Source organism: Macaca nemestrina, chromosome 1, assembly GCF_043159975.1.
Source record: "Macaca nemestrina isolate mMacNem1 chromosome 1, mMacNem.hap1, whole genome shotgun sequence".
Classification (NCBI taxonomy): Eukaryota; Metazoa; Chordata; class Mammalia; order Primates; family Cercopithecidae; genus Macaca; species Macaca nemestrina.
The window spans coordinates 30,622,525-30,648,021 of NC_092125.1; the positions used below are offsets into that span (position 1 = coordinate 30,622,525).

Below are 25,497 nucleotides of genomic sequence, written 5' to 3' on the forward strand. Positions count from 1 at the left end.
TTGAGTTGATCCTAGTATGGTGTTACTTTAATGCATTCTGGCCAAATCTTTGGGACTATGTCCCAGATTCTTTGATAAGAATGCTATGAGATAAAACATTAAACCTCCTTTGGGTATTGACTTAGAGCTAGGGCAGGGGATGTAGGCATCTTATTGGTGAGGTTTGCAACTACTATGGGCTAGTCTCTCATTTCTGGTGGGAGTAGGGGTCCAGAGCCAAGTGGCCACCATTTTACTGAGAAGAGCACCAGCTGTAGGGATAGAGCCCACAGTGACAGAGATCAGCATCCATTCAACAGAGCAGTAGACACTGGGATATTAGAGAAAGGATGAGACTTGGGAGCCTTGGAGCCATGTCAACACAGTTCGGAAGCTGAAGAGATCAAAGATACTTTAGTTGCTACCCAGCATAGGCCAGGGGGCTTGAGTTACAGCTACCTAATTGTATAATCATAGACCCCTTGAGTCAGGCAGTTGACTTGATAAACAGATGGAAAAGCAGTCAGCTTTCTTAACAAACCTATCGTTCCACCCTTTCAGTGAGAACAAATAATTTGGTAGTTCCCAAGGGAAAATCATGCTCTTGGGCAGAGATGCCATTTTCCCATGAGGGAGGTGTGTTTGACCAAGTCTATTCTCTGATTAAAAAGTCTCTTCAGATTAGATCAGATGCACAGTTGGGGTTTGCGTAGGGGCAACCCACAGGTGAGAAGCACCTCATTTGGGTTTGTATTTGAGTGGGCTGAGCCAATGCAGAGGGTTGTGAGGAGACTAATGGGCTTCAGAACATCAGTTTCAGTCCCATGTGACTGGTTGGCTGGCTGCCCACCTGCTGCTCTGTCTCTAGCAAAGCTCCACATTCAACCTTTGAAGGTGTTCTCACATGTAGATCCTGTTTATGTAGGAAGTTTGATCTAACGCCTACAGTCACACAAGTGCTTTAATTACATACTAGAAGGGTATCCTCTTGCTCCTACCCACGTCTTAATACTGCACAGAGCAGATATGCTGCTGTGTTCTCTACACCCTGAATTTATAAAGTGGAATGACCTCCCACAAAACTGTCCATCTCTCAGTAGGCACTGTTCTGACCTGCTGGCCTATATGGTTTGCATTGCTGCCATGTTGGGAGTTATTGATTAAAAATAAAATAAAATTAATCAAGATGAATTGCTTACTTCTCTACATTAGATTTCTTTCATTCTGATGCTCTTCTTTCTCTCCTCTATTATCTTTATACTATATCCCTTTTTAGTAAACCAGAATGAATTGCTCAACAAATTTGTTATTCAAATATGAGACATCTTTTTGTTTACAAATTATTTTCTTGAGTTGCAACACATTTTCTTTTGAAAATGCTGTGGTAACTAATGACCCCAAAATCCAAGTGGGACATACAGGTTTATTTCTTGCTCAAGTTACATGTCCATCATTGACCAGTTGAGGCTCTGGTCAATGTCAGCTTCATTATGGTGATGCTGGTGTGGCCTCTAACCAGGATGCTGCTGGGCTCATGGGATAAGGAAGTAGGGCCTAGTGATCACGTGCTATCTCTTAAAGTTTCTTCTTGTAAGTGAAAAGAAGCTTTTGAAGCTCCCCTACTTAAATTCCCCTAAGAATTCCTTCCAGGGTTTATTTGACCCAAAGAGAGATCTGTCCTTTCTAATGCTAGATATAGGGAGAACTGTGCTTTGAACAGTATATTGCCCATCACCCCTTGGGGTTGCTGCTGAAGACAAGTCAGGTACGTCCCTCCAGTGGTGCTTGTCCACTGAAGCAGCATGGCCCTGGGTCGTCCAGACACCTCTGTTTCTGAAGTGGCTACACTCAGTCCCTGTGGATATGGCTTTAGCAGAAAGCTCTTTTGATTAACACACACAGGCACATCTAAAGGCACAAGCTCACCAATACTGAGGTCTGGTTGGATTCCAATAACTATTACTCAAAGAACCAATATTCAGTGTTCTTCCTTATTAACCATTATCATTCAAGTGGCAACACAGTCTTTTTAAAGCCTCTCAAAATTCAACATGTTTTATATCTTTTTCCTGTGAAAATACTACCTTAGTATAGCAGATAAAATGTAAATGTTCATGGAACTATTTTATTTTCTTCCTGGTCACATAGGAAAATTTCATTTTCCAGTCCGCCTTACATCTAGGTGGAATCTGTGATGAAATCTGCCTAGAGAATATGAGCCTTACCTTTCCCGGGCTTTGCTATAAAAACTTTCCTGTGAGATCTACCATGAGCTCTTTAACTATGTGTTTGGAAATAAAGGATTCCAAAATGGTTACATCGCAAGTTAGGAACAGCATGAGACTTAAATCACTACCTAGAGGGGAGCCATCAGGAGAGTGGTTAACCTGAATTGGAGCTCATCTACATGAGAAATTTTTATTTTGTGAGTTTCTGAGATTTGGGAATCTACCCATTGTTGTGACAGAGCCTATGCTTCTTTAACCAACATAGGTATTACTCAAGGCATTTTGCCCTCCCTCGAAAATATCACTCAACTTCTCTGCATAACCAAGAGGAGCCTTTTACATGTATTCAACTTGAACTGAAACAGTTTGCTTTAGGGGGCCTTGTTTAATGACTCCCAGTCATTAAAGAGGTTGGCAAGTTATAGGACTTATATCAGTCAGCTTGGCTAAGTTATGTGGTAACTAATGACCCCCAAATCCAAGTGGGATATACAGGTTTATTTCCTGCTCAAGTTACATATCCATCATTGACCGACTGAGACTCTGGTCCGTGCCATGTTCACTGTGGGACCCAGGATGATGGCGTGGCCTCTAACTGTGGTGTTGCTGGGCTCATGAGAGAGGGAAATAGAGCCTAGTGATCACATGCTGTCTTTTAAAGCTTCTGCTCACAAGTGAAAAAATATCACTTCTGCTTGCATGTAATGAACAAAAGCAAATCACATGGCTAAAGCTGATGTCATGGAGGATAATACATAATCCTCCTACAGGGAAGGACATCACAGAAAGGGGAACTGGAATATTTGGAAGAATAGTAATGCCATCTATCACAACCCCCAAAGGACACTCTTCTTACTTTATGTCTTGAAAGTCACCTATTGTTTTTATTTCATTATTTATTTGTTTATTTTTTGAGACAGGAGCTTGCTGTGTCACCCAGGCTGGAGAGGAGTGGCACTATCATGGCTCACTGTATCCCTAATCTCCTGGGCTCAAGTAATGCTCCTGTCCCAGACTCCCTAGCAACTAGGACATAGGTGTGTGCCACCACACCTAGCTAATTTTTAAAATTTTTACTAGAGAGGAGGTCTTACTATGTTGCTCAGATTGGTGCTGAACTCCTGAGCTTAAACGATCCTCCTACTTCAGCCCCCTAAAGTGCTGGGATTACAGCCATGAGCCACTGCACCCAGCCTATCCTGTTATTTTTAAAAGGTACAGATTAGGTTGCTGGTGAGACCTTGTTTAATTTAAGTTCTTTGGAAATATATCCTTCCCTAACACTGAGTCTGAAGATAGGCAAATATATTAATGGAAAGGCAAGAGTGTTAAATAACCCCAAACCTAGTGCTCCTCAAATAACGTTGTGAAAAAGGATACTCAACCGCTCTCTGCTCCTTTCTTAATCAGATGCTCCTTACGTTAGCCTCATGATATAACTTTCTTGGGCTGTATTAGTTTTCTATTGTTGCCATACCAATTACCTCAAATTTACCATTGGAAAACAGCATCCATTTATTGTCTCACAGTTCTGTAGCTCAGAGGTTCAGGCACAGCACCTGAAATGGTTTGGGTCTCACAAGGTTGAAATGAAGATGCCAGGATCTGGGGATGAGCTGGCTTCCAGGCTCGCTCAAGATTTTGGCCAGATTCAGTTCCATGCTGTTGTAGGACTGCATGATTTATTTCCTTGTTACCTGTTGGTCCAGAGTTGTTCCAGTTTCTGGAGAGGACTTGCGTTTTCTGATGCACACCCCTAGCAACAGAAGTTGGAGTTCTTTTCATCCTTCATCTCTCCATGACCTTCCTTTCTTCCTCATTGCTCCTCTGCCTGTGTTTTCTGTCGCATCTCTCTGAGTCTTCTGCCTCAGTTTCTGCTTTAAAGGGTTTGTGTGATTACACTGGACTTATGCAGATAATCCAAGATAACCTCTCTATTTTAAGGACAGCTGATGAGTAACCTTAATACCATCTCTTCACAGCGGTACCTAGACTAATGTTTGATTGAATAGCCAGCGTGTGGAACTCTTGGGGAGACATCTTTAGAAGTCTGCCTACCTTATGGGTTTTGGGTATATCTGGGTGCCAGATAATTACTCAGAAAACTGCCTCAAACCTTTTCATATGGCAGTAAAGTCTGGTAGGTTCTCTGGTATAAAAAAATCTACTCCCTAGAAAAGACATTTCTATCAGCAAGGATAGTTCTCCTGACCAGATGTTGAAGATAAGGATAGAACTTTATACCTTTTTTCCCCCAGGACCTCACACAGTGCCCCATGTCCAGTAGACAGTCCGCGGATGTTTATTGCTGCTGCTGCTGTTCTGGCTACTGATGAACAAAATCGGCCCAGGTTGCTTATGCTTCAAGCAGATTATGAGGCCCTGGGCCATGTGTAGCAGAGTCTTTATAAATAGACTGTTTCACTTAGTTCACAGAAATGGCCACCACATGATGGCTCAAAACCTTTTCCTATCCCGTCATTCAGCATCAACTTTGCTGAGGAACGGGGTGAAGATATTTGCATGTTGTTTACTAGCAGAAAACCTGAAAGTGTAATGTTTTCTGAAATTAATAACAAAAAATTTAGGTGCATTCTAGTGGGAAGACTCTTTTCTTCCCCACCCATATTTCTCTGAGCCCATATGAAAAGGAAATCCCACCTATCCTTCCATCCTTTCTAGGGAGTTCCTGAGAGGGGGTTTCTGTGTTTCTTTTTATCACTTGCATGGTATTCTCTAAGGGAGGAGGAGTAGTTAACCTGATGGGTAAGAGTCTGTTATCCTCTAGGTTGAGGCCAGTGTCATAGAAAGTATGGTTTGCTTTAAAAGCAGGAACAGACTTCACACTCTGTCTCCTGCACTGACCACAGCATGGAGAGGGAAGGACAGTGTACTCTCTGCTCTTCTTCCTTTTGTACGAGAGTTGCAGCTGGGTCAGGTTGGAGCAGGCCTAGAGTTGCCTTACTCTGCTGGGCTTTCTTGGCCTTTCTGTCCAACAGTTGATAAGCCTGTGGGGCAGCTAGTTGGGTAAAAACTCATGTCATCTTCTTGGTAGGCCATATGCTCCCCAACTCTGGATTTAGGAATGTTATCTTCTTGGTAGGCCATATTCTCCTGAACTCTGGATTTAGGAAAGCCCTATTTTGGCCTCAGCTATAAGCTGAGTGTTTTAGCAGGGAGATCTGTACTACAGGAATTATTGAGTTTTCATTAATGTATATTTACTCTCCTTTTAGCTCACTGTAGATTTACTCAATAGTTAGTTACAACCCAGAGAAGAATTGGGGACAGTGATTTGGCCCATCTTGGTTCCAGCATTATGAATATTCCTATAATCTTAGGGTAACACGTTGGACATTTTTGGAGCACAGTAATAAATTCACAATCCATAGAGGAAAAAATGACTAGATTTGATTACCATATTAGCTAGACAGGTGATATTCTTAATCCCTCAAAATGATGAAATCCTCAATTTAAAAAATGGTCCAAGATATATAGGTAATTTATTAAATAAGAAATAGATAAAAAAAGTGGCCTCTTCTTTACACTGTCATTATGCTATCCCTAGATGATCTCATCCAGTATTTTTTTATTTTAATTTTTGTGGGTGCATAGAAAGTCTATATATTTATCGGGTACATGAGATGTTCTTATCTAGGCTTGTGGCTTAATGCCATCTACAGGCTGATTCCCAAATTTTTGTCTCCAGTTCTGATCTCTCCTTAGAGTTTCAAATTAATGTATCCATCTGCTCATTGACATCTCTTCTGCAACAGCAAGCAGTCATTTAAAACTTACCATGTCTAAAACAAAGCTGTTGATTTCCCAACCTCCCTGCCCTCCCCACAAACCTTCCTTCCTTTTCATTGTCCCCACATAGAATCTATCAGCAAGTTTTGTTGGCCCTACCTTCCATATTTCTTCATTCTGTTTTATTTATTCTTTCTTTTTTGGAACTAAACTAGTCCCTAGTTCAAACTACCAACTCCCTCTACTTCTACCCTCATTTCTTCCAACCCATTCTTGTCATAGTAGCATTCAGAAAACATAAGTCCAATATTTTTATCCCCCATTTAAAACCTTTCAGTGACTTTCTGCTTCTTATAGAGCAGTGATTCCAAAACAAAGGCAGTTTTACCTCCAGGTAACATTTAGCAATGTCTAAAAACATTTTTGTTTGTCACAATGGAGTTGGGAGAAGGAGCAAGGTCTCCTACAGGTGTCCAGTGGATAAAGGCCAAGGATGCCACCGAACATCCTACAATGCGTAGTACAACCTCTAACACCAAAGCATTTTTCAATCTAAAATGTCAATAGTGCTGAGGTTGAGGAACTCTATAAAATCCAAGCTCCTTATTTTGGGCTATAAAGCCTTTTGGAATCTGTCCTGCCTACTTCTCAGCCTCAACTGCTGTCACCTTTCTTTTCTTTTTCTCTTCATTCTTTGCAAAGGCCTTTCTTCCTTACAGCATGCTAGGCTGGTCTCTGTCTCTGGGCATTTGACTTTGCTATCACATCTCCCTAATGTTTTTTTTTTTTTAATTAAATTGTTTTTATTTCTATATTTTAGAGACACGGGATCTCACTCTGTTGCCGAGGCGGGAATGCAGTACCACAGTTATAGTTCACTGCAGCCTCAAACTCCTGGGTTCAAGTGATTCTCCCACCTCAACCTCCAGGAAGTAACTGGAACTAGAGGTGCATGCCACCATAACCCGCTAAGTTTTCAACTTTTTTTAGAGACAAAGTCTTGTTATGTTGCCCAGGAGTGTCTCAAATGCCTGGACTCAAGAGATCATCCCACTTCAGCCTCACACGTGCTGAGATTACAGGCGTGAGCCACCACATCTAGTCTGCAATAAAACTTTGAAAGAAGATTCTCCTTAGATGAAAAAAGATGACTGGGCGAGTCTATAACGAGCCTCTCTGGAGCTGTCCTACAGGCAAGGCAGCTGCTTATATTTGTAAACGATAAAAACCTATTTCAGACAACTAAAAAGAAAACAAAACTTTCATTTAAAGAAAAGAGTGAAAGGGATTTAAACCTCGGTTAAACCACTAGGGAAGAAAAGGCAAATACAATACCGAAAAAGCCCATTTCTCCCTCAAAAAGGAGTTTAAACTTTATTTCAGCTACAATAAGAAAAAACACCTAGTGAAAGTTTTTTTAAAAAGATTTAAAGTTGCCTTAAAAAATGTACTGATCGGGCACGGTGGCTCACACCTGTAATCCCAGCACTTTAGGAGACAGAAGTGGGAGAATCTCTTGAGACCAGGAGTGATGTTGTTTGTTTGTTTGTTTGTTTGTTTATTATACTTTAAGTTTTAGGGTACATGTTGAGACCAGGAGTGATGTTGTTTGTTTGTTTGTTTTTTTTATTATACTTTAAGTTCAGGGTACATGTCCACAACGTGCAGGTTTGTTACATATGTATACATGTGCCATGTTGGTGTGCTGCACCCATTAACTGGTCATTTACATTAGGTATATTTCCTAATGCTATCCCTCCCCCCCGCCCAAAATAGGACCTGGTGTGTGATGATCCCCTTCCTGTGTCCAAGTGATCTCACTGTTCAATTCTCACCTCTGAGTGAGAACATGCGGTGTTTGGTTTTCTGTTCTTCGATAGTTTGCTGAGAATGATGGTTTCCAGCTGCATCCATGTCCCTACAAAGGACATGAACTCACCCTTTTTGATGGCTGCATAGTATTCCATGGTGTAGATGTGCCATATTTTTTTAATCCAGTCTGTCACCAATGGACATTTGGGTTGATCCCAAGTCTTTGCTATTGTGAATAGTGCCACAATAAACATACGTGTGCATGTGTCTTTATAGCAGCATGACTTATAATCCTTTCGGTATATCTCCAGTAATGGGATGACTGGGTCAAATGGTATTTCTAGTTATAGATCCTTGAGGAATCGCCATACTGCTTTCCACAATGGTTGAACTAGTTTACAGTCCCACCAACAGTGTAAAAGTGTTCCTATTTCTCCACATCCTCTCCAGCACCTGTTGTTTCCTGACTTTTTAAAGATTGCCATTCTAACTGGTGTGAGATGGTATCTCATTGTGGTTTTGATTTGCATTTCTCTGATGGTGAGTGATGATAAGCATTTTTTCATGTGTCTGTTGGCTATATGAATGTCTTCTTTTGAGAAATGTCTGTTCATATCCTTTGCCCACTTTTTGATGGGGTTGTTTGTTTTTTTCTTGTAAATTTGTTTGAGTTCTTTATAGGTTCTGGATATTAGCCCTTTGTCAGATGAGTAGATTGCAAAAATTTTCTCCCATTCTGTAGGTTGCCTGTTCACTCTGATGGTTGTTTCTTCTGCTGTACAGAAGCTCTTTAGTTTAATGAAATCCCATTTGTCAATTTGGGCTTTTGTTGCCTTTGCTTTTGGTGTTTTAGACATGAAATCCTTGCCCATGCCTATGTCCTGAATGGTATTGCCTAGGTTTTCTTCTAGGATTTTTATGGTTTTAGGTCTAACATTTAAGTCTCTAATCCATCTTGAATTAATTTTTATATAAGGAGTAAAGAAAGGATCCAGTTTCAGCTTTCTACTTATGGCTGCCAATTTTCCCAGCACCATTTATTAAATAGGGAATCCTTTCCCCATTTCTTGTTTTTGTCAGGTATGTCAAAGATCAGTTGGCTGTAGATGTGTAGTATAATTTCTGAGGGCTCTATTCTGTTCCATTCATCTATATCTCTGTTTTGGTACCAGTACCATGCTGTTTTGGTTACTGTAGCCTTGTAGTATAGTTTGAAGTCAGGTAGCGTGATGCCTCCAGCTTTGTTCTTTTGGCTTAGGATTGTCTTGGCAATGCGGGGTCTTTTTTGGTTCCATATGAACTTTAAAGCAGTTTTTTCCAATTCTGTGAAGAAAGTCATTGGTAGCTTAATGGGGATGGTATTGAATATATAAATTACCTTGGGCAGTATGGCCATTTTCACAATATTCATTCTTCCTATCCATGAGCATGGTATGTTCTTCCATTTGTTTGTGTCCTCTTTTATTTCACTGTGCAGTAGTTTGTAGTTCTCCTTTAAGAGGTCCTTTACATCCCTTGTAAGTTGGATTCCTAGGTATTTTATTCTCTTTGAAGCTATTGTGAATGGGAGGTCATTCATGATTTGGCTCTCTGTTTGTCTGTTACTGGTGTGTAAGAATGCTTGTGATTTTTGTGCATTGATTTTGTATCCTGAGACTTTGCTGAAGTTGCTTATCAGCTTAAGGAGATTTTGGGCTGAGACGATGGGGTTTTCTAAATATACAATCACGTCATCTGCAAACAGGGACAATTTGACTTCTTCTTTTCCTAACTGAATACCCTTTATTTCTTTCTCTTGCCTGATTGCTGGGGATTCAGCTTCTTCCTGGTTTAGTCTTGTGAGAGTGTAAGGGTCCAGGAAATTATCCATTTCTTCTAGGTTTTCTAGTTTATTTGCATAGAGGTGTTTGTAGTATGCTCTGATGGTAGTTTGTATTTCTGTGGGGTCAGTGGTGATATCCCTTTTATCATTATTTATTGTGTCTATTTGATTCTTCTCTCTTTTCTTCTTTGTTAGTCTTGCTAGTTGTCTATCAATTTTGTTGATCTTTTCAAAAAACTAACTCCTGGATTCATTGATTTTTTGGAGGGTTTTTCTGTGTCTCTATCTCCTTCAGTTCTGCTCTGATCTTAGTTATTTCTTGCCTTCTGCTAGCTTTTGAATGTGTTTGCTCTTGCTTCTCTAGTTCTTTTAATTGTGATGTTAGGGTGTCAATTTTAGATCTTTCCTGCTTTCTCTTGGGGGCATTTAAGCTATAAATTTCCCTCTACACACTGCTTTAAATGTGTCCCAGAGATTCTGGTATGTTGTATCTTTGTTCTCATTGGTTTCAAAGAACATCTTTATTTCTGTAGTCATTCAGGAACAGGTTGTTCAGTTTCCATGTAGTTGAGTGGTTTTGAGTGAGTTTCTTAATCCTGAATTCTAGTTTGATTGCACTGTGGTCTGAGAGACAGTTTGTTATAATTTCTGTTCTTTTACATTTGCTGAGGAGTGCTTTACTTCCAACTATGCGGTCAATTTTGGAATAAGTGTGATGTGGTGCTGAGAAGAATGTATATTCTCTTGATTTGGGGTGGAGAGTTCTGTAGATGTCTATTATATCCGCTTGTTGCAGAGTTGAGTTCAATTCCTGGATATCTTTGTTAACTTTCTGTCTCGTTGATCTGTCTAATGTTGACAGTGGGGTGTTAAAGTCTCCCATTATTATTGTGTGGGAGTCTAAGTCTCTTTGTAAGTCTCTAAAGACTTGCTTTATGAATCTGGGTGCTCCTGTATTGGGTGCATATATATTTAGGATAGTTAGCTCTTCCTGATGAATTCATCCCTTTACCATTATGTAATGGCCTTCTTTGTCTCTTTTAATCTTTGATGCTTTAAAGTCTGTTTTATCAGAGACTAGGATTGCAACCCCTGCTTTTTTTTGTTCTCCATTTGCTTGGTAGATCTTTATCCATCCCTTTATTTTGAGCCTATGTGTGTCTCTGCATGTGAGATGGGTCTCCTGAATACAGCAAACGGGTGGGTCTTGACTCTTTACCCAATTTGCCAGTCTGTGTCTTTTAATTGGACCATTTAGTCCATTTACATTTAAGGTTAATATTATTATGTGTGAACTCGATCCTGTCATTTTGATATTAGCTGGTTATTTTGCTCGCTTGTTGATGCAGTTTCTTCCTAGCATCGATGGACTTTATATTTTGACATGTTTTTGCAATGGCTGGGACCTGTTGTTCCTTTCCATGTTTAGTGCTTCCTTCAGGATCTCTTGTAGGGCAGGCCTGGTGGTGACAAAATCTCTCAGCATTTGCTTGTCTGTAAAGGATTTTATTTCTCCTTCACTTATGAAACTTAGTTTGGCTGCATATGAAATTCTGGGTTGAAAATTCTTTTCTTTAAGAATGTTGAACATTGGCCCTTACTCTCTTCTGGCTTGTAGAGTTTCTGCCGAGAGATCTGCTGTTAGTCTGATGGGCTTCCCTTTGTGTGTAACTCGACCTTTCTCTCTGGCTGCCCTTAACATTTTTTCCTTCATTTCAACTTTGGTGAATCTGACAATTATGTGTCTTGGAGTTGCTCTTCTCGAGGAGTATCTTTGTGGTGTTCTCTGTATTTCCTGAATTTGAATGTTGGCCTGCCTTACTAGGTTGGGGAAGTTCTCCTGGATGATATCCTGCAGAGTGTTTTCCAACTTGGTTCCATTTTCCCCGTCACTTTCAGGCACATCAATCAGACACAGATTTGGTCTTTTCACATAATCCCATACTTCTTGGAGGCTTTGTTCTTTTCTTTTTACTCTTTTGTCTCTACACTTCTCTTCTCACTTCATTTCATTCATTTGATCTTCAATCACTGATACTCTTTCTTCCAGTTGGTCTATTGGCTACTGAAGCTTGTGCATTTGTCATGTAGTTCTTGTGTCATGGTTTTCATCTCTATCAGTTCTTTTAAGGTCTTCTCTGTGTTGATTATTCTAGTTATCCATTCATCCATTCTTTTTTCAAGGTTTTTAGTTTCTTTGTGCTGGTTACATAGTTCCTCCTTTAGGTCTGAGAAGTTTGATTGACTGAAGCCTTCTTCTCTCAACTCGTCAAAGTCATTCTCCGTCCAGCTTTGTTCCATTGCTGGCAATGAGCTGCGTTCCTTTGGAGGGGGAGATGTGCTCTGATTTTTTGAATTTCGAGCTTTTCTGCACTGCTTTTTCCCCATTTTTGTGGTTTTATTTACCTTTGGTCTTTGATGATGGTGACGTACTGATGGGGTTTTGGTGTGGATTTCCTTTCTGTTTGTTAGTTTTCCTTCTAACAGTCAGGACCCTCAGCTGTAGGTCTGTTGGAGTTTGCTTGAGGTCCACTCCAGACCCTGTTGGCCTGGGTATCAGCAGCGGAGGCTGCAGAAGGTAGAATATTGCTGAACAGTGAGTGTTGCTGTCTGATTTGTACTCTGGAAGCTTCATCTCAGGGGTATACCCCACCATGTGAGGTGTAAGGTGTCTGTCTGCACCTCAGTTGAAAATGCAGAAATCACCCCTCTTCTGTGTCACTCCCTCTGGGAGCTTGAGGCTGGAGCTGTTCCTATTCAGCCATCTTGGGTGCACCCTCCCTAACGTTTTTTAATAGTACGTTTCACCATCGATAAGTTTCTTTTTTGGTTTGTTTACATGTTGTATTAGTTTGCTGAGGTTGCCATAAAATACAACAAAAAGGGTGGCTTAAACAACAGGAATTTATTTTCTAACTCTTCTGGATTCCAGAAGTCTGCGATCAAGGTGTTGGCAGGGTTGGGTTTTTTTAAGGCCTCTCTCCCTGACTTGTAGGTGGTTGTCTTTTCCCTGTGTCTTCACACTTTCTTCCTTCTGTACCTGAGTCAAATTTTTCTCTTCTTTTAGAGACATCAGAGATACTAGATTAGAGACCCCCTAGTGGCTTCATTTTAACTTAGTTACTTCTGCAAAACCTGTCTCCAAATATACTCACCTTTTGAGACACTGGGGTTAGGACTTCCACATATGAATTTTGTAGTGGAGGTCACAATTCAGCTCATGACTCATGTATATCATTTATGTTTTCCCTGCTAAAATGTAAGTGCCATGGTGGAGGAGACCTTATGTCTCTTGTCTGATACTATATCCAAAGCACTTAGATTGATAGCTGGTATACAGTTAGTACTCAATAATCTTTTGCTCAATAAATGAATAGACTTGGTTAGTGATGATAATTATAGGATTTGGTTACTGATCACATGTGAAAGCAAGGCAGAGAACAAGTCTTGGATGATTCCCAGATTTGTAGTTTGGTACATTGAATGGCCAGTGTTACCCTTAAACATGATAGGAAACACAAGAAAAAAATCAGGATTTGGGGGAAAGCTTTAGACATGCTGGGTGAGAAATACTGGGAATATATTCAGGTGGAAAAATTAAAAAGACCTGTAGATATATGGCCTGGAGTGGAATGAAGAGATCTTGGTCAAACACATAGATTTGGAGATCATCAATTTATAGCAAGTAGTAATATCTGGATAGCAGATGAGATAGTTCAAAAAGAACATGCATAGGAAGAGGCCTAGTATAGAAGCAAGGAAAATACTAATGTTTAAAGATTGAGTGGGTAAAGCAAAGTTTGGTTGAGAAGTGTTAGGAGGCAGGAGCAAAGCAAGAAGTGAGGAATCATAGGATCAAAGGGGAAAAGATATTGAATGGAATGATCACCTACATCAAGGCATAAAGAATTTCTCAAAGACTGTTCCAAGGAATAACTCTTCCATGATTTACTCTTTGGGAAAACTGGTCAATTTAGTGAGATAAATGCGGAAATCTATATACTTCTCTTGCAGAATCCCCCAAAACATTAGCATAATAATGTCTCTGAGAAGTCTTGCTATACAGAAATACATACATTTTAATTTCCAGATTAAAGTTTCCAGAGCTCTTTATTTGGGCACATATGTCTCTCTTTTCCCCCTACATAACAACTATTAATAATAGTACAGGGAACTGGATCCCAAGGAATCCTGTGAAACAGTGCTAACCCATAAACAATTAGGTAAACATTGAGAAGATTCCTTTGGATTTGACTATTAGGGGCCTTGTATGAGTGGTTTCCATAGAATGGTGGGGTCTTAAGGATGAATAAGGAGGAGCAGAATTAAAACAGTAGGCATAATCTGCTCCTTCTATAAGGTTGATCTCAAAGAGAAGGAAAAAGATAGGGCAGTGTCTTGGGTGGATGGTTGTGTAAGGTTATACAATTTTTTTTTAATGGAAAGTATATGACTAGGTTTATAGATAGTAGAGAGATTGAGGAATAGTAGCAAGAGGAGTTCAATAATCAATAATCAATAGTAGAACAAGGTATACAAGGAGAAGGGAGAAACTAAGATCAAGAAAAGTTTCTTCCCTTTTCTGGAGACTGAGAAAAGGAAAGGGGAGGCTGCAGTCGTAGACATAGGGTAAGAGGTTGTGGAAGCCCATGATAGGCTTCAATTTCTTAGACAAGAACATATGCTCAGAGTTTGTCTTTGGTGCTAGAAGAAAAGGTGCCCTCCCCTACTTTCTCCTCCACCTGAAAAACATCATGTATGATCTCGTTCATGTAAAAATCCTTTCCAAATGTTATGATTATTACTGTTATGGTCAGGGCATCACCTCTTTTTTGTACTCCTATATAGGCCTCATTGTTCTGAACTTCAATTACCTAGTTTCCTTCTGGTTTCTGCTTCTGGAGCAGAGATTTATTTTATGCATTTCTGTTTCCTACTACCTTTTACAGAGTGGAGTGTTATAAACATTGTGGAATGATTAGTGAGTCACAGGCAGCATCCCAATTTGTCCTCAATTGAGAATTCAATGAATTGCCTTATTTTGAATTGAAGAATCCTAGTACCAGGGTGTAGCTACACAATTCAGTTCTGTACACTTTCATTGGTAAATCTTATACAGAAATTTCCTGATTTTATTTCTCTACAATCAGTTTTTATGATCCATGCCCAACTCAGTTGATTTTTATCCCAGATTACTCTACCTGGTTGTCCCAAAGTGTGTTATCTTTGTATGTAAAGCATTTATCATAGTGAAAGACATAATGCAAACTTAACAAATGGTAGTTGTTATTATTACTATTATAATAGATTCAACAAAACCAAGGAGAGCTACATTATCAAAGTTGCAGTTTTATATTTCTCAATTATCTACATAGTCTTCTAGGTCCTGCCCTTTCTGTCCACATTTTCTTTAATATTTTTCCCTTATGAACTACTTAGTCACTTTTATCCCACTGTCTTGTTAACACCAAATCTCTTATTTGTATTTATTTACTTACTTAATATACATATTTATACTTTGACATTTTCCCTACCCAGTGTTTATCTTATCTTTCATTTTTCTTTATTTCAGGCACTCCAAAATATCATTCTTCTATTCATTTCTCCCCCAATCATCAGTTACCAATGAGCCTGAAAGCCATCATTGTAAAATTTCCATGTGTACATCAATGCTTATTTTTTGGGCACTTACTATGTACTACTTACTATTCCTGGTATTGAAGACACAAGCATGGTAAATTTTTAAAAAGCCACCATCTATATGGAGCTCATAGTCTAGTGAAATACATAGATAATGAACAATTAACAATTAGATAACTAATGAACTTGTAAACATTATTTTTTTAGGTGGGTCACCAGACAGTAGAAAACTAACTTATAAGGAATATGTGGCTTGGGCAGAAAATATTCCTGGAGGAAAGAAAGTATAGGCAAGCTGTAGCTGAAATTCCAGACTAACGAAATGAAGGAAGATTATTAGGTAATGTAGTACAATAAATCTATCAGGATCCACAATGGAAAGACTCAAAACATGATTAACGAGGCAATGTGTGGATGATGTGGGTAGTTGTCAGATTTATGACCATTTTGGTTAATTCCATCACTATTGCTTGAAAGTAGCCTTACTTAAGAGTTGTTGCTGATAACCCACTAGGGATGAGAACTTGTTTTGTTGGGGTATCAGGAGCAGTGTAAGGCATTTGTAAAAAATAGTTTATGATTTGGATCTTTTGTTTACATTTGTAAACAGACAGGCATTTGCCATTATGCAGATGAAGGCAGCTCACTCCCTAATGGATTACAGAACCTCACCCTATTTCAGTAGAAAATGTCTATTGGGAAAATTATTAGTTCAATTATGAAGATGCTGAGCTTTTGGTGTTTATGGAATCTTCAATAAGAAATAGCTACTTAGCACTTTGATATGTAGAACAAGAGTTTCAGGGGGGATTGGGAGTTTCGGCGGGGGAATCTTGGTTGGAGAAATAATATTTGGTATTGTCTTACCCAATGGGACTGAATGAGATTGCTCAAAAAGGTGTACTGCATTTTACAATGTTTAGAGTAGATTCCAGGTAGGGAAAGAAGTGACAGTAGAAAGGGGCTAACTGAAAGTTCAGAGGGTCATTGGATGACAGATCTGGTTAAGATGAAGAGTTGGCATAAGGAGAGTAACTGAGTGAGAGAAATTGAAGAGTGAAAAGTAAAAGTGTGTATTCAGAGAGTGGAGTGACTGAATTTAATCTTTTAAATCTGGAACTATTCTAGGTAAAACAGTTTTGGGCATGTCTGGGGGTGACTGAAAGTGAAGAAATGTCCTGTGGAAAGGACTGTTAGGGAGGGCACAAGACTGGAATTACAGAGCAGTGATCATGATGAAGGTACAAAAAAGATTAAGACAGGGAGGGGCTTAGGTGTCAGAAGACAAATAAAGATACCAGAAATGTGAGGCATGGTGAGCTATGGAATTGAGAAGACAATTGGCCCCAGCTTTCACCTGGAGAGATGACTGTGGTGAGAGGCACTTAGGTTCATCTAGAGCCAGTCATCGCCTGGACAGAATATTGGTTGTTGAGGGTGTGGCAATGCAGATCTCTGTGGGTCTTCATTGCATTGGTTCTGGGGTCAAAGTTGCTGGTGTTAGACTTTGTACTAGGACTGCTGCATGGACTCCAGGAGTTGTACACAGTACAATTTAATTGAATCCATATTAGCTGTTACCCTTGAGGCCCTTCAAGTGTGTCATCCCGTGGGGTTTTTTATAAGCTCAGACTGGGGTTGAGGAGCAGAGCTATATCAGTTTCTGGATGCCCTATGGAGTGGATGGAGATAAGGAGCTGAAAATGGAGAATGAGAACTATTTGCATCATGCGTTGAGTTGGAGGATTGAGCAGAGAGGGAATCAATACCAGGGATGAAGTCAGAGCCAGGTGAGGGATCAGAAGTCACTTCTAAAATTACTAAAACAAGGAGATAAAATTAGAGGGTTAGAATATCACATGTATCTCAGATATAAGATAGAATGGCTAGATATGGAGTGGGTAAAAACAAGGTATAGTTATTAGGGTGAAAGTAAAGAGGGGGTCTGGTTATATGGTATATAGTATATAGTTGGTTTGGTGTTAACAGTATGTCTTCTTTTTTTTGCAGAAAGCATACAATTAAAAAGCAAAACAAAACATGGCTACATTGGACAATTAACTCTTGGCAGCTTGTAACCAGTAAGATGATCTTGAACAGTCTCTTTTGTCTACGGCACTCTGTTTTCTCATCTGTAAAAATTAAACTATTGGCTCAGGTCATCTCTGAAGTTTTCAGTAGCTCTGTGATTCGATATCATTTATTTTGTCTTATTCAGGTCCCAACTATCCTCCAGCAACCCCTAGGATTCCCTCTAGGGCCCCAAATTATACTGAAGAGGTCCACTGCTCTCAGGCAAGGCCAGCTCCATTTTCTTCCTCACATTTTGGGTTGAAGTAACTGCAGAGATTTGGGGAGAAATAATACATATCCTTCTGAAAAGTGAATGACCTAATCTTTCTTGAACAGAATGTGACTGTGTTGTTTATGTTTTGTTTTATTTTTGTTACCAGGCAATCAAGATGGAGCCTATTGGAATGATATGTGCCAGCTGGGATTTGTGCCTCCTTACACTGGCAGAGAGAAGAGTGTGAAGCCTGCTTGGAGAAGTGGAGGAGGCTGAAAAGAAGGCAAAGAGTGAAAACAGAGAAAGGAGGTGGAAGAGGGGAGAAAAACACAGATAAGAGAATGCCATGGTGGTGCTGAGAAGGAAACAAGAGACTTTTTTGCTTGTAAAGGGCAGAAGATGGCAGAATCCAGCGACACAGGGGCATCTGGCTCTAGAAATAATAGGTCACTTGGCACCCACTCCTTCAAAACGGTGAGCTTCATGAACATTCTTATTTATTTTATGTGAATATTGCATGTCCAGCGATGTGTTCCACCACAAATTCTTGGTGGGAGTCAACCTAATCAAAGTGAAGGAATAGTCTTTGAGAGAAGGGCATTACTTATGTGACAGCTATCTGCTTTTATTTGAGAAGTAAGGTGGGAGGATTTGGATTACATATGGCCAGTTGTATTCTTTGTTTCTCTTTTGAAATATGAGCGTTGACTCGGACTGTGCAAACTATTTTCTTCTCATTTCTTTATTACCACATATTTAACGTGTGTCAACAAGCTGACTCTTAATTGGCTGGCTCAAGTACAGAGACAGGATCCTATAGGAAGGGGGAGCAAAGCCATAAGCAAACTTAAACATTTCTTGATACCATTATGGCTCTCAATGGCCATCTTATATTAATGGCTATTTCTCTACATCACACACACACACACCCCTTGCATTCAGCACTTTATATTATGAAGTGGCAAAAACCACAATTACTTTTGCACCAACCTACTAGTAACTCACTACATGTAAGAAGATTGTGGAGATGCAAACTTCTCTTCCCTTTGCCTTACTGACTTCTTTCTAATAAGCTGAATTTGGGTGTGAGGGTAGTCAGAGTGAGGCAAGGTTACTCTAATTTTCCATTTGAAGGATATCTCTATTTGAAGAAGACAATTCAAATGCTGTCTTTACCCATGTAGCAGCAAATAATTTTTACTGTTACTTTTATGGACTTCAGAGGGGCTACACAATCTCTCACAAGTCCTTGCTGACTGTGATTTTTAAAGGAATGTTATTTTGTAAGTGAAGCAACTGTGATTTTTAAAGGAATGTTATTTTGGAAGTGAAGCAACTGAGAAGTGACTATAATCTTCAGGGGTAGAGGATCAGAAAAGATGTGAGGTTGGCATAATAGCCTTGGGAAGATAAAATAAGCCAAAGAAGAGCTTATAGTTTTAGAGCTGAACTCAAGTTGGATCTTTTATCTGATAACATTTTAAATATTCAGTGTTATTCTCTATCATTTCAAATAGCCAGAAGATAATTTTGTTTTCATAAGGAAGTGATTTAAAAAGGAAGAATTTAGGGAAAAATTTACAAGACATGATTCTTAGTGAGGGTTGGCTACTTGACAGTTATCAAAGTAGGCTTCAGAAAGCTTAACTGTCATGTATCCATCAAAGAGTGAGAGGAGTTAATGAATTCTACATGAATTCAGTATATTCTACAAACATAGGAAGATCTAAATTTCATGTTATACGAATATTTTTTCATTTAAGAATTGTTACCAGTTACTTCATGATTGGTCCACTGGGTTAAAAATTAAAGGATCTGAAATTGGGAGGAAGAAAGGAGAGTGATGTATCTGGAACCATGACAAAGAAAGTTTTTAAACAATTGCTTATTTATCCTTAATTTGCCATAATAACCATTACTGTTCTCAAATCTAAAAAAAAAAAAATCACTTCTGCCATTTTGCTTCCTCTTCTACCTTGTTTCTTCCTTTTCTTGTACTCATATGTAAAATATTTCTGTGACAATTTGAGTAGTAATCTGCTTATGCCATTCTGGACAGACACAAAGAGATGGTGTCCCCATGTGTGGGAATTAGTCCCAGTGCAGCGGGAATGAAATTAAACTACAATCTCAAGTCTTCAGAAGAAATCCCTGAAGAGTTCAGCACCTGGTTAAAATCCATGTGTGCATATTCAGGCCTGACCATAGGCAATTACAATGGCTTTACCTGGCAGGCCTTGTGGGGAAAGCTGCCTTCCCCACACTAGACTTTACAGCCAATGCACTGCAGCCTCAGGAGAGAGTGGCAGTCAAGGACTCAGGTCCTCCAGCCAATCATGCTCTTTCATGTATTTACCTTCCTAACCCAGGAACCTTCATTCCAAGGTCTCTGACACCCCTGACCGAGGCGTTCTTCAGGTTCCTCTGCTGAAAGCTTCTTATGCAGGAGGAGGGGAAAACCTTGAAGACACTTTTCCACATTCTGACTCAATACTCAGGATTCTTCCCGCTGCTAGCCCTTCTCCTCTTCCCTCCCTAGCACTCCTCTTCTCATGTCTATGATGATCCATCTGACTCTTAATTGGTGTGCCTTTCTGTTGGGAAAAATGGAACGTGGGAGTCAGTGCCTCCAACAGTTTTAGCCTCTTCTTTATGCCATTGCAGCGTGTGATGAAAAGCCGAATCCTGTCATTTTTGACTGGTTGTTTTAATAGGGCTGCTCTGATACTTGGCCACTCAGCTTTCTGTCTCTGTCTCTGTCTCTGTCTCTGTCTCTCTCTCTCTCTCTCAGCTGAGTTTCTGACAGTCCCAGCTTTGGCTCTTTCTGGTTGTGTGACCTTAGCTGAATCATTTAATGTTTCTGCGCTTCATTTTATCATATGTAACTTTAGTACAATAATACTCGATTAATTTCTCATGAAGATTATATGAGGTGCTTGTGAAAAATACCTTACCTGGTACATTGCGACTCAGTTCTTAATCAGAAACAGAAACAGTGGGTCACTAACCTAGGGTCCTCTAGGGAGAACTTGCACTTACGTATTTTCCTGCAATGCCTTGGATTACATCATATGGCAAAGCCCTTTTATGTGTAAATGTTAACGTCTGTTTACTTTCTTTGTTACCATTTTCTGGTTAATTCTGGAAGGAAAAATTTTTTGTCTTCTTGTCAGTATTTTTCTCTTATTTTGATCCTTTTTGTCAGATATGTTTTCCCCTAAGAGCTGACATTTATGTTGTACGGTGCATATGTTAACGTGGCAATGAGATATTGCAGTAAGATTATAGCTCCACAAGGGGGTACATAAATGACAGTCTCCAAACAGAAACCAGCGTAGCTGCCAAAAAGGAAAGCTTCAAGATTCTCAGCTTCATTTTCAGTTATGTCATTAGAATAAATATGTTTTCTAATGGCAGAAGGAACTTCAGATAAGGATCTACAGGTGATATAGGATATCACTCAGCTACTCATAGACCTAAACAAGGCAACGTTTCCCAAGATGATAATTTTTCTGTGAAAGGTACTAGAAATGACTAAATTTATTGCCCCATATCATCCTTTATGATCTCATATGTCAGGGAAAAGCCCAATGTCAGAAACCCAGATTGTGCTCATGTCGTCAGGCAGAAGCTCGAGCATGAGCTCACGGGTATCTGGAAAACTTTGCCCAAACTGGGACAGAGCAGGCCACTTTCCTTTAAGCCAAACTTTATAAAGAGGCTTTTTGCTAAGTTTATTGTTAGATTTACTCCATTTTGAGTTTATTCTCAAGTGGTATTGCACTTGAGGTTGGCGCTAAGTTGCCCTTAATAATTCTCTGATCTTGATGTTGGCTTGCCTCACCATATGAAGACTGAGTCTAAGAAGAGGGAGATCTCAGTTCATGGGTCAGAAAATTGACTATTTTCATCACATGTGAGACATTTAGGTTCTGAGGGAAGAAGTGAACTTTTTCCAGTTCTGGCAAAGTCTTGTTTACACCAATGAGCTCATGCTAGCGAGTCTTTCGTGACAAATATGAGCACCATCTGGATTCCTGACATTAGCCTTGTTCCTCATCTCTGAGATCAACCATCAAAACAAGCAAGTGCTATCCAGAAGTGTTTGTGTGTGTTGGGGAAGGGGGAGTAGGATTCCTGACACACGTTACATATGGTTTCTCATAAGGTGCCTGGGAGAGCTCAGTCCCAGTTGCCCACACTGATAACCCACTTGTTAATATATTCCTTATCGGCTTTTCTCTTTTCCTTGTTTCGTTTTTCCCACTTTCTTACTTGTGTTTCTTAGATCACCTCTCAAAATAAACTACTTGTACCCAACTGCTTGTTTCAGGGTCTGCTTTTGGGTAACTCTAATACAGAACCATTTTTAAAAAATCCTTGAAGCATGAAAATCTAACACAGAAATGTGTTGATACTACATGTACAATCCAGATTTTGGTAAGATGAAAATAATAAATAAGCCAAAAACCAAATAAACAGATGCTACATGGTTGTCAAAACAGATGTACACACGCACACACACATGCACACACACGCACACACACACATTCCCCACTCATATTGGTCTAAACAAGTGGAAGATAACTTGAGTAAAAGCAAATAACTTGATGAGACACAAAGTCAGAAAATAGAAAATTTTCTTCATATTATAAACAAACTGAAGATGACAAATTAGAAGTTGTGGACTACAGTCAAGAATGACCACAGTCAAAAAAGAAATAAAACGCACTGGAGTCTGGGGGGATTTACTACAACCAGGATTTAATGTGACCGGAATGAGCTAACACAACTAGAGTTGTATAGTGACATACCATGTACAATGGTATGTATGATGACATAATGTATGTGCTTTGTAAACTGTAAGCTGAAATTCATACTCAAGGTATTATTTTCAATAGATTGCCTAAAGGAATGTCTGCAAATGAAGTGGATGGCTGTGAAGGAAAAATACTGCATTAAGATTTTTATCTTAGTTTTTCTGAACTTTTTGACATTTGAGAAATCAATTTCTCTCTGTGTGTGTTTCCCTGCCCTAACCCATAAAATCAATATGAACTCAAATTTGAAAATGGATATGAAAAGACTGAAAAATATAAAATTATGTGCAAATGTTAGAGTTTTTTATTTAAAAAGACGTGGGATATGATAGTTGGTGTTTACTACTCTCAACTTCTTTTGGGCCTTAAGGATGTGGTGTATACCTCAAGCATTACCAAACCCAGAATTCTCTGAGAGACAAAGGGTACACATACCTCAGTTTATTCATTCACTTATAATTCTTGTACAATTAAATGTCTTTTTTGAAGAGGCTGATGTCAGATTCCCTTTTCTTACAGTAAGCCCCAAACACAAGCATTTTTTCATCTCAGGATAGCTTAACAAACCAATAGCTTGTACCCTGAAAATCTGACAAGGTTCTGAGTTAGCCCAAGTACTCTGAGGAAGGTGTACTCTTGATGGCATCTATTTCTCCTAGATTCTTCTAGGAGATCTTTGATTGTGGATTCCTATAATATGCCCAGAATTGTGAAATGTATAATGGACTGTGCAACAGAATTATGAAGCAGTTTCTTCCTTCAAGGAGCTTATAGTCTAGCCTGGAAAGTAGGGAGCAAAAGTACATCTATGCAATTCATAGAAACAAACAAAAGTCAGTAGTAATTTATGCACCTATTGAGAATCTTTTATAGGCATACTGTAGGTGTTTTGGAGGAAAAATAATCCAATGTGTCTTTGAATATGACATAATAGTAATTCTGTCAATTCTGGGGGCCAGAACTGTTCATACTATTCAGTGGTATCCTTTCACATTATTTTACCAATCATCTGGTAGAGTGAGAGGTGAATGTCACAAATAATTCCCCTTCTTCATTCTTCTTTTTCCTCCACACCCCAGTGAAGAAAAACCCCTTCTGTCTGTAAAATTCTCATGAAAAACCAGCAAAACAGTCCAGTGATATTGCTAAGATTAGGAACCCAACCCCTGCTTGACTGGTACATTTCTAAACCACATATGTCAAGGTCAATTTTGCATATAGGTCAGTGTGTGGTTTCCTGCACTGTGGCCGTTCCGGGGAGAGAAAGCAGGACTCTTTTCTCATGAAGAAACGTGCTCACTGAATAAAACACTGGGTAAAGATGATGGGATGAGAAAACACAGGAAAACCTGAAGGTCATCTTATTCATACGAAAATCCTCCCATTTGGTCACTGTCCCTCCCAGGCTGTGGCTCTTGTTCTCAGTGAGCTGTTCCTTTTCTAGATGAACAGGCTCCAGGCCAGAGAAAGGATGGTGTGACAAAGTGGGGTAAGTGAGGAGACAGCAGTCATCCTGTGTGGGCTGAATGTCCATTTCCTAGTGGTTCTTATATTAATAAAGTCAAGGATTGCTGCTAAGATACCCTTAAGGACTGAGGGAGCAGGAAAGAGATCTTCAAGGGATATCTTCATGGGCTGGTAGACAAATTTTGGAGAGGAAGGCAGGAGATAAGGCCATGGTGACTGCTAAGGGGAGGACTGTTGATTGTCAGTCCCTGTGTGGTAGACCTTGGAAATGGTGTAGGGGTATTCTCTTATTGGAATATTATAACCCTTAGTCAATTTAAGAGAAGGGCTGATTTTAAAGAAAGAAACTGGTATTTTTTTTATACTACTTTGTGCTCAGAAGAAAACTTCGATGATATTCTATTAGGTAATCTCTCCCACACAGAAGCAGTATAAGGTAATGGTTAAACGTCTGGAGTCTTGAGCTAGTTAGTATGATTTAATAATCTGTTTCCACCACTTACTAGCTGTGAAACCTTGGGAAATTTACTTAAACTCTCTGTGCCTCAGTTTCCTCATACGTATAATGGAAATAATAAAAAAATCTATCTCACAAAGTATTGCAAAGATTAAGTGAGTTAAAAGATGCAAAATGTTTGACACATGGTAAGCACTCAATAGTTGTTTCCCACGGAAATTATGTGCAAACTGACCCCTAGCCCAGGCTGCATAGCCTAGCAATGCAACACATGGATTTTGTACTTAGACTGGATCTAGGGTCAGCCCACTTGTGCCTCTTGCTGGCTATGTGATCTAGGTCAAGTTATTTATTTTTATTTTGTTTTTAATTTTCCCAGCCTCTGGTAGCCATCCTTCTACTTTCTATCTCCGTAAGTTCAATTGCTTCAATTTTTAGCTCCCACAAATAAGTGAGAACATGTGATGTTTGTCTTTCTATGCCTGGCTTATTTCACTTAGTATAATGAGCTGCAGTTCCATCCATGTTGTTGCAAATGACAGGATCTCATCCCTTTTTTTTTATGGCTAAATAGTACTACGTTGTGTATAAGTACCACATTTTAATCCATTCATCTGTTGATGGATACTTAGGTTGCTTCCAAAATTTTGCCTATTGTGGACAGTGCTGCAAGAAACATGGGAATGCAAATATCTTTTCAGTATACTGACTTCCTTTCTTTTGGGTATATGCCCAGCAGTGGGATTGTTGGATCATATGGTAGTTCTATTTTTAGTTTTTGAGGAACTTCTAAACTGTTCTCCTTAGTGGTTGTACTAATTTACATTCCCACCAACAGTATAGTAAGGTTCCCTTTTCTCCACATCTTCATCAGCATTTGTGATTGCCTGTCTGGTGGATATAAGACATTTTAACTGGGATGAGATGACATCTGATTGTAGTTTTGATTGGTATTTCTCTGATGATCAATGATGTTGGGTACCTTTCTATATGCTTCTTTGACATTTGCATGTTTTCTTTTAGAAATGTCCATTCAAACCTTTTGTCCATTTTTACATCAGATTATTAGATTTTTTTCTTATAGAGTTATTTTAGCTCCTTATATATTTTGGTTATTAATCAAATGGATAGTTTGCAAATATCTTCTCCCATTCTGTGGATTGTCTCTTAGCTTTGTTTATTGTTTTCTTTGCTGTACAGAAGCTTTTTTGCTTGATCTGATCCCATTTGTCCAT

The 25,497-nt window shown here is 39.3% G+C and overlaps 1 protein-coding gene across 5 annotated transcripts in view; it reads left to right on the forward strand.

Moving 5' to 3' along the window:
- The window catches only part of LOC105484432 (uncharacterized), a 334,675-nt gene that overhangs the window by 35,922 nt on the left and 273,256 nt on the right, over positions 1 to 25,497 (forward strand). For all 5 annotated transcript variants that reach the window (XM_071075681.1, XM_071075702.1, XM_071075682.1 and 2 more), the window contains exons 5-6: positions 17,242 to 17,312; positions 17,685 to 17,992. In XM_071075681.1, the coding sequence (XP_070931782.1) occupies positions 17,865 to 17,992 (128 nt within the window). In that variant the 5' untranslated portion in view covers positions 17,242 to 17,312; positions 17,685 to 17,864. The remainder of the gene's footprint in view (positions 1 to 17,241; positions 17,313 to 17,684; positions 17,993 to 25,497) is intronic.